Source organism: Labrus mixtus, chromosome 4 (genome assembly GCF_963584025.1).
Source record: "Labrus mixtus chromosome 4, fLabMix1.1, whole genome shotgun sequence".
NCBI classification, from domain to species: domain Eukaryota; kingdom Metazoa; phylum Chordata; class Actinopteri; order Labriformes; family Labridae; genus Labrus; species Labrus mixtus.
In genome coordinates this window covers 23039848-23049899 of record NC_083615.1, presented here as the reverse complement: position 1 = coordinate 23049899, position 10052 = coordinate 23039848, and the positions used below count along the sequence as shown (strand labels likewise).

At 40.2% G+C, this 10052-nt stretch overlaps 1 protein-coding gene across 1 annotated transcript in view; it reads right to left on the bottom strand.

Annotated features, from left to right (window-relative positions):
* Positions 1–859: 859 nt before the first annotated feature.
* carmil2 (capping protein regulator and myosin 1 linker 2) overlaps positions 860–10052 on the bottom strand; it is a 47637-nt gene continuing 38444 nt past the window's right edge. Inside the window, exons 35-41 of the mRNA XM_061036443.1 lie at positions 8686–8722; positions 7594–7662; positions 5752–6020; positions 4819–4954; positions 4198–4287; positions 3062–3175; positions 860–2931 (exon numbers count right to left, since the gene is read on the bottom strand). Of these exons, the coding sequence (XP_060892426.1) occupies positions 2384–2931; positions 3062–3175; positions 4198–4287; positions 4819–4954; positions 5752–6020; positions 7594–7662; positions 8686–8722 (1263 nt within the window). The 3' untranslated portion in view covers positions 860–2383. The remainder of the gene's footprint in view (positions 2932–3061; positions 3176–4197; positions 4288–4818; positions 4955–5751; positions 6021–7593; positions 7663–8685; positions 8723–10052) is intronic.

Here is a 10052-nt window from a genome sequence, read left to right as displayed (position 1 = left end):
AAGAGTCTTCATCAGCAGAGGGAGTTTTCTTTATTTAACATCAACAAGAGAAGTTCCATGTTATTCATGCTGAATGCCAACACAGCTGTTTGCACACACCTGAGAAAACCGAATCCACTGAGGATCTCTAGATGCAGCTACAGGCTCCTGAAAATGAATAGTTAGAAGCCATAGTTCATTTTATATTAGGATTTATTTTGTCATACTCTTTTTTTCAGTGGTTGTCGAAATTACCTTTTTGTGGACTGATGAACTGATAAGAGAATATTTAAAGTGGACCCAACATGATATTATAGGGATTTGAAAAAATGCATCAGGCCTATTCAGCGCATCAGGCTCCAGTTGAGTTTAGATAATAATCTACAATCAATCCCTTAGCATTCAGACCTGTGGTACTTTTTAGTGTCGGATTAGTGGAGTAGAGGAGCGGCTGTGGCTCAGTTGGTAGAGTCGTCGTCTCTCAACTAGAAAGGTTGGGGGTTCGATGCCCAGCTCCTGCAGCCACATGTCCGATGTGTTAAGACACTTAACCCTGGATTGCTCCTGCTGCTTAGTCGGCAGCATATGAATGCAGATTTGTTTCTTTTGATGGTCTCACCACATAGCAACCACAGCCATCAGAACGTGAGGAAACGCACAACCTTTGCTCACTGGATAGTGTACGGATACACTGATGTGGAAACCATATGACATGATTTAAAGATCCAGTAAATGATCTTTAAAGTACTGTTTAAAATGTAAGCAGCAAGCTTTTTGTTTTTTCTTACTGCATGTCCACACTTTAACTTATGTCATTTTGGCATCATCAGAGATTTTTTTAAAACAGACCCCCCCAAAAAAAAAACAATCACACAGTGGAAACATTTGACACAACTCATATTTTTAATAATTATTAACAAGTATAGGTATTGGATTTATACTCTGTTCATAACTTTGTTTTTGTTTGCTTTCTGTAGTTTTGTACATATTTTGTGCGTGCAAGGCAAAGACAAACATGATGGTAGAAAATAAATTCTCCCCTGAGAGGAGGAGGATCAGGAGCTGATCTGAGGTCTGCTCTTACAACACACAAACACACGTACACACGTACACACACCATCCACCACAACCACCCTGAGAGCTTGATAGACTGAATAGTTATCTCACACTATAGCTGATCATATATTTCTCTGATACAAGAACGTCTCTGGTCCTGTTGTTTCCTTACAGAATGACTAAACATGGATTGATATGAATGTCACAACATTGTGTTCACAGAAAGATGCAGGAACATAAAGCACTTGCATGGAAAGTGTCCATGTATTCATCTGAAGATTCAAAAAGGCTAATGTGAGAACCACTACATAAGGCAAAATAAATACGCAGAGCACAAACTATCTGAACGTGGATGGTGTGATTGGATCAGGAAATAAAAAAGAAAGTGAAATCGTTTCGACATCACTCGAAAATAATCAGAATATTGGGTCTAATGCTTTAATGTCAAAGTTATTTTTCAAGATAATCAGAGCCACTTTACGCCTCTCTGAAGTAGTGAGATGAAACGTAAAAATGTAAAGTTCAAAGGTCAGGTTCAAGCCTTGTAAGCATGGTTAGCTTAAAAAATCATCCACAAACAGCCCCTCAATATTTGAAAATATCAGCTGGTCCCTTGGAGCACATGAGCAATCATGACTCAAAGCTCAACATTTCTCCTTCTTGATTCATCATTATTGGAGCGTAAAGAACCGGGAGTAAGAAAGTCATGACGGGGAAGGGAGGTGCTGTGGTGATGTTACAGCTTCAATATTAATAAGCCTAACCCCCCTATCATAGATGTGAATTCTGTCTGTCATCTAAATATGGTCACTTCTGTCTTTAAAACGAAACAAAAAAACCAAGCTGTCGACCGCCTAAGTTCCAAACTCGAAGGCTTCATAGCCAAGATCCCCATACCAATAAGTAATGTCACGATGGCTATGTCTTATCAAACAGCTTATGGTTAGAAACGTATCAAACAAATGAAGTTCCTGGTTCGAGGATGGCATGACAACAACACGTGGTTGGTGTTTGGTGCTAGCTAGCTACAGAAAACATCTGTACACCTGCTGTTTGGGCTGAATGCTATAGGAATAATGTGAAACTTAAAAAGTTGGTTATAAAGCAAAAGCAGTTTTTGTCCACACATTAGCCCTCACACTGGTTATAAAGTTTGTTCCTTAAGCACATTAGAAATGAGTTTGACTAAACAGCAACAATACAGATGTGAGCTGTACACAGCAGCTGTGTCTTACTAGATGATCAACATTCAAGTCACTTTCAGACCCCGTAGACCCTCCCAGCTCCTGATCTCAGAGATGTCAAAGCGTCCTCCCTCCTCTCTCTCCCAGGTGTCTCCTTAGGTGACTCAGTCTTTGTGTTTTTCAGACAGGGGGGGCTCAGTTCTTTGGTCAGCTGGCTCTGCCTTCACTGTGTGCTGTTTAGAGACCGCCTCCCCCCTCTCCTGTGTGCTCTTTCTCAGATCTCCTGTGCCTGGGCTCTTCTCCTTGTGTGACTGAGGACTCACTTCAAGGGGTTCAGATGCAGCTGGGCTTGTGCTGGGGGTCTTTTCTTGAGGTGATTGGGACACCAGCAGTTTTTCTAGAGTTTGAGAAAATGCAAGGGATGTGCCGGGGCTCTTTTTCTGGGATGTTGGGGTTACAGGAGGTTTTTCCAGGGTGTGGGTTTGTGCTAGAGGCCTCTCAGGGACAGATGGAGCTTTGTCGAGCGCTGCAGCTGGACTTAAGAGTCGAGCTGATCCTTCATGTTGAGCCTGAGCTGTAGAAGAGGGACATGCAAAGCTGGGGAATTTCTCCTTTACCGGAGGAGGCGGCGGCTTGGTTTCAGCTACTGTCCTTGCATCTTTATGGACAACCTTCTTCTGATCTTCTGCCGCCTGTTTCCCTGTGTCACTGGCTGGGCGGATCAAAAAACAAACAGTTGGAAGAATACATTTACACCTCAGACAGAAAAGGAAAGTAGGGCAAGTATAAAGTTAAAAGTAAGAAAGCACAAAGTAGATTATGACTGAAAAAAAAACTCTTACCCTCCTGAGCTCGTTGTGCTCCCTCCCCGCTGGATGGATCTTCTGTGCAGGTGGTTAAGTCCCCCATGTTGCCCCGGAAACGGATGGGTGATCTCTGTAGCACTGCCTTCAGCTCTGAAGGGGACAGAGGATAAAGTACTTTAGACTGAGACTGTGTTCAGACCGAAATGAAGAAAGACTTTGTCATGACGCTGTTTTAATTGTTTTGTTGTTTGTGAAATAATCAGGAGCTGCACACAGTTTGCTTTATTTTACCCTCTTCTCACAGACAGTGTCTGAATTCACTTTAGTTTTGCTTTCAGCTATTTTAGGCAGATTAGTGACAAGTGTGATGACCTGTTAGCTTGACTCTATACCACGTTATCTCTGATGTAAACCAACTACCAGCGTTCTGTTTCAGCAGCAGCTCAACCGTCCATCTGTCTCCAGCCAGTGTCAGATTTACTGTATCCAGCCATTCACACATGAGCTGCACGCAGACTACAGCAGCATGAACCCATAATAAAAAACATTAACATTAAAGTGGTCAAAAGGAGGCAGAAATATCTTCATCCAGTCCCAGATCTGTAAAAAGTCTAAATTCAAGTTTTGTCAGATCATTCTGCAAAATGAGAACAGCAAACAATCTTTTAAAACACTTGGTTTTTTTTTAATGGAGTTTTAAAGGAACATTTCTGAAACTTATAGGACGTCAGGAGAATCTCAGGGCTGATAGTCTTTCAAGTTGACAAGCACAAATTTACATCACTGCATGACTTTGTAAGTAGTTGTGCTCATTAAAAAATGTGCTTCACAGTGACCCACATTCATATGTAAAGCTACATTAATGAGTATTTATAAAAAAGGAAAGCTGGTTCACATGATATGCTGTCTGACCTTTTGTAAAGGCTAAAGTATTCAGAACATGTTCAGAACATTCAGAACACAACATGTGTCTGCCGTGTGCACTGTACTGTTGTAGCAGAAGGTAAGTTCATAAAATGTTTGTCATCAAGTTGAACAGAGGTTGTTCAATCTGTGCATTCATTTTTTAACAGCTTGTTCTTTCATACGTTTCTATTAATGCTTTTGGTACTGAAAGTGACCAGTTTTAAGTTTTTAAATTCTTCATTATAATACATTAAAACAAATCTTACCTTGTGTCATGGTCAAAGCATCCTCGTGGACAGACACAGCTCTGCGTTGTGGGAGGGGCTTAATGTGTTGGCGTGGCTTAGGAAGACTCTCTAGAGGAGCGCAAACACACACACACACACACACACACACACACACCACACACACACACACACACACACACACACACACACACGCACACACACACACACACAACGTTTTATAAATGTAACATCATTTTCATTTGTCCGTCTATCCCCTGTAAAAACTGAACAGGGGAACAAAAAGAATAAGATAGGTAAACCTGAAGTCATATTTTTCATTACAGTGAATGCATTTTTGTAAATGTATATATAAAGTGTAAATGTTTAAATATTGGCCGACCCTTCTAAATGCTAACCAATGAAATGTATTTTTCTGCACACTTTGGCTAAGTGGTTTCATGACACAACTGATGTAAGCGTTCGTAAGTGTGCAGACCACCGTGATGCAGAGTCTACAGCTGATTGTTTCTTTAACAGATCCTCCAACAGAACATTAAAAACAACCCTACCTCCCCTGATCTACAAGCTCTTAACCTTCACTCAGCCTATCTCTTATATGGATGAATTATTTGCTTTAATAGTATTATCAGGCAGGCGTACCATCTGTCACTGATTGTGCTTTCTCAGAGCGATGCTGTGCGCTGTGACCCCTCCATGGAGACGTGGCTGGAGGAAGCAGCTCTTTCCTGGGAGACAGAGCTGGGGCTGCACCCCGGGGACCCTCCTGACTTCCATTCTGCAATGAAGATAATAAGATAGGGGTTCAGTGGGGGCGGAAAACAAAATGACTAATGTCAGGACAAAGATGAGATTACAATGGCAGAGAACAATTCTGCCAACCTCAATATATGGTGATTTCTTATATTTCTGATATTGATATTCAATGATGTTTTTCATTAGCTTTACTTAGCTAAAAGACAGTTTAATCCAACAGTTCTGCAACAAACATCTACCTCCACGTTTGATTGAACTTCAGCTCAACTTTTTACAAAGCAGGTTTTTTGAAGAAGCAAAATTTAAGTCTAATTTTGTAAATCAATGATCACAAAAAAAATGTCTCTGAAGAGTCAATCAGGGGTGAGGTCTCCTGATCCTTAATCAATAATAATCTTTTCATGTTGCGATGGAAGCCAAGAGAAAGCAAATCCCTCACACACCGCTCTGTTTCGAGGGTTAATTCAACAAAAACTAACAATCCTTCTAAAACATTCCTCTTGCTTAACAGATTATTAACTCTAACAAGAATGAAGAACACTTTAAAATCTATTCTTTCTGGACAAACAGCTCATTATTACACAGACAATTCATGGCATTGCTGATAAAGGCCTTTCATACGTTATTTTTATTTTTTATTTGAAGTCTATTAGCAGCTGATTGGAACCTTTAAAATGCATGACTTTCTTCCTGTAAATACAGACTTCTTCAATTACTATTTTAAACACTGGTGATAAGCCACAAGCCTTAATCAGACACTTTTATATCTTCAACACAATAACACTATCATTTTTCTGACTTTCTGCCACAGCGTGTTACCTGTGCTGTAGTCTCTGCAGGCCTGTCGTCATGACTGAGTGATCGTAGCTGGACTCTCTCTGCTGAGCTGCTGGACAGAGGAGCAGAGAAGGGACAGGCTCCTCCTCCTCCTCCTGCAGAAGCAGTCGGGGTGGGAATAGGAGGCTTGGCTGCGATGGCAGGTTTGGGTGGCAGAGGGCCGACAGGGCGATCAGGAAGGGCGGGCTTTGGGTGAATGGGAGGTTCTGGGCGGATAGGGTCCAGTACTCTCATTGGATGTCTGGGGTCCGCTGAAAACAGAGGGTGAAAGAAGAGGTAAGGCTGTGTTTGCATAAATCTAAGCTTTAAAGTTAGACAGAAAATCGTTTGGAAGACAAAACATCCCAGCATCTCACAATTTTTATAGTTGTTAAGCCATAAGGCCTTTTTTCTAAGTATCTCTGACCGAGAATCCTTTGCACAGTGAAAGATTTGACTGCGAGGCAGAGAGCACAGATGTGCTACAGACTGTGAACTATGTTTACAGTTCTTGTGTAATAAAGGACTATTTATTCTAGTGCTATACACTGTATGCAAATGATGTTCTAAGAGCAGCTGCAGAACACACTGCAGTAAAAAGAGAAATACTCAATGTGGAATGTAGGGTAAGGACCCTCTGAATGATTCTGGTTAAACCAATCAGTTTCAGAGGAGGTGGGTGTTCAGGCAGATTGAGGGCATGTTCAATCTCAATCTCAGCTTTTTGCTGTGAGTCAAAAGATCTTACTACTGCACCAGCTACCATGGGAGTAGTGCACATATTATCATTCACAAATGCGCAAGAACAGCATTCCGTGTTGTAGCTGAGTCACCAAACGTCAAGTCCAAGTCTGAGTACTTTTTTGAGTCCCCAGTGCTCAAGTCTGAGTTGAGTCCCAGACAGTCACCAAAGAAGAATCCGGGTAGAGTCTCAGTTGAATCCCCATTACCATTGAGTCTGACACGAGTCCTTAATGTTGAGTCTAAAATCATTCCAAGACTAGCTTCATTTATTTATCTGATTACATGACATGCTTCTCAGCTGATCGTTAACTCTATTTTCTGAGTGTTCATGCTGTGTCAATTTTTCATTAAATTATTCTAAATGATGTTGATCAGAGCAAACTTTCCAGGTGATTTCTTTATTGTGTTGTATTGATGTTCGAATGTCTTCTGTAACTGTTTATTTAAAGAGATCAGAGAAGCTATTCTCTATGTTTCTCAAATGTTTCCATCTGTGAAGTGATGTCACAGAATCAAATACTGTGGGACATTTAAGCAGCACAACTAAAAACTGCTGTAACTGTCGTACTTTGACAGGGAATAAACCTTTAGCATCTAAATAACATTATGAAGACAGCTCTGATGGGATTAAAAGGAGGACCGCTGTTCCACACTAAACTTCTTCCCTGTTTTAACTTTGCGCTGAGTTGTGCTTTAATGTGCGCTGCACCCATCTTAATGTGGAGATGCACTGATCGTTTCTGCTGCAGTGGGATCACTGCACGTGTCTGTTAAACTCAAAAATACCTGCAACCCACCTGCTTTCAAACTGAATATATATCACACCCAGTCCACAGTGACATCAGCACAAAACCACAAGACACGAACAAGACGTCATGTCAACGCACATGCAGGAGAACACTCGTGCCTTGGCTCTAAGGTACATAAATCATTAGTCTTATACAATAAAACAAACCAAAACAATAAACAATAACAATTTATTTTATCAATAAATAAGTGACAGCACTTGTCTCCATCTTCCGTTTTCTAACACAGTGAATGCTCCAGTCCAAGTTGAGTCACGAGTCATAACCATTGGTTCAACACTGACAGCATCTTTACCTGATGACGTAGACATTGTTCTGGGCTTCAGGAAGGTAGGAGGAGGTTCAGGTTTTTCCAGGATAGCACCTGAGGGACAGAGACAGCAGACAGTAATACAGCCGAGGAATCCAAGATGTACAAGTCATTCCCTAAATCTGAGCACCAGGCTCCACTGAAGCATCACTAATTAAGTTACAGAACATTTAAGTAGTAGGTCTTAAAAAGGTTTAAGAACTAGGTGTGCTGGTAGCCTAGTGGTTACATGTACAGAGTCTGTAGTCCTCCAAGCAGGCAGCCCGGGTTCAAATCCAACCTGTGGCTTATTTCACGCATCTCAATTCCCAATCAATTTGTCCCCAATTTCTGACATGATCCACTGTCCTATCTCTAATAGGGCATACAAAGCCCAAAAATAAATCTTAAAAAAAGGTTAAAGGAAGCATAGCTGCAACTGTGACTGTGTGATAAAAAAGGCTGGATAGTCAGAAAGTATCAAAACTGACCATGAACACCAACATTACCTCTTACAGACTTAACAGTGAATGTTTCTGAAAGTGTGTCATTATAATGCAAATGCTGTCCAGATAATACATTTATTCATAAAGTGTCGGTTTAGTCTCTTTGAACTAAAAAAAAACCTCCCATGTATCGAACACAAATTACCTCCTTAATATGTTTTAGCATTTATCGCACCCGCTGGCAAATCTGAAAGCACTTTTATGTCTGTGCAGGACTTTATTTTTGTAACAGAAAAGCTAATGAAAGTGCATTAATAATTAATCTTGTTGCCATAAAAGTAAGACTCTGTCATAAACACTACATGTGCTGAAGATGTTTTAATTCAGCCCTAAAATGTTCCTGACCACCGGACTTACAGCAGACTGTTTGGAACTCATCTATCTTTCTATACACAACACTCATGAGATTTGTCAGGTTCATAATGATTATACAGAGTTTTATAAAACAAACAATTATAGGCATAAAGAATGTCAAAATGAGCTAATTACTCAAGTTATTAAAGATTTATAAATATGAAAAAAGTGTTGAAAGGAGAGATTTGTTGAGTGATACAAAATGAGTTCTGATATCTGGATCAACATATGAACTTACCTTCAGAGTTGGCTTTTCTCAGCTCCTCATCCTTATTCTACAACAGACATATTGTACAATATTAAACAATGTTTTTATAAATACTGTTAACCTTTGTGATGATTCATCACATGTTTTTTTCTAACATAATGGCAAAACATTGAAAAAATAAAATCAGGTCAAACTGAAGGATGAGCACATTTTGTTAGTAATAGCATGTCATTGACAGTAAATCTCAGCTCTGATGGAGCTGAGAAGTTTACCATGTAATAGGTTACAGTTTGAACACAGGGCTTTTTCTCTTGCTGTTAATGTCATCATGACGTGATCACATTTTAAGACAACATCCCAGTGAACATCATCAGTGTTTGTCCAATAGAAATAGCAGCACAACCCGACTGCCTATTCAAGGCGCCATATTTACATCCCTGTGAGGTTTTGCCTTCAATATGAATGTTGCAAAGGCGTAATGGGGGGATGAAGTGATCTCCCCCCCTCCCTCTCTGTACCATCTGAGGCGTTACAGGGGCGAGAGGGGATCAGCTGAGCCAGCGAGGGAGTGCAGTGCTATGTGTGTTTGTATATCTGTCTGTGTGCGTATGTAGAGCTCCGGCCGTTCCCTGCTTCCACTAAGTTGAAACACAAAGACGTAATGACAGCTGAGCTAAGTTACGGCACTTTTTCTCTGTCCGAAAACTCAGCATGAAACCCTGAGTGACTGAAAAACCAGTTAAGCACAAGTAAAGTAAAAAAAAGAAGAGTGTATAAAGTCATGTTTGTATGTTGTGCATCTTAACTCAACACTGTCGTGTGCGTGTAACTGTTCTCTGCCAGTGAGAATAGTTTCACATGTCAGAAAACATTTATTTGCTTGACAAAATTATTGTTGGATATTGTTGGAAATATTTCTTCACTACTGTTGTTCCGCCATATAACAAACATAGTTCTTGGAGGTAAAACTGACTCCCATGCTCTTCAACTGCAACATAAGACTGAATTTAACGCAATTATAAGTCGTATTTATGTAAACAAGCAATACCTTCTCACACATCTACAGTATTCATTTGCCTTTGTAGTGGAGGGCTGATTATAATGGCCATGCTTTGAAACCAATCTAATGCTTTTAGCTACCTTCAGATGATTTGGTTCCAGTTTAGACAAAAAAAGATATCAGGATTTATTTTGGATTCACGAGGGACAAGTTACACAAGAAGGTATTGTGTAAAACATAATGAAAAGCAGATAAACATAGTTAATATACACTCTTTGATAATCGTTTTATCCCATTTTGTTGGCCTAATCAACAAATAAATCTGATCAAGAAACAGTGACCATCCAATAAAAAGAGCAAAATAACATGGTCTGAAGGTGTTAAAAGCAACCTGTGA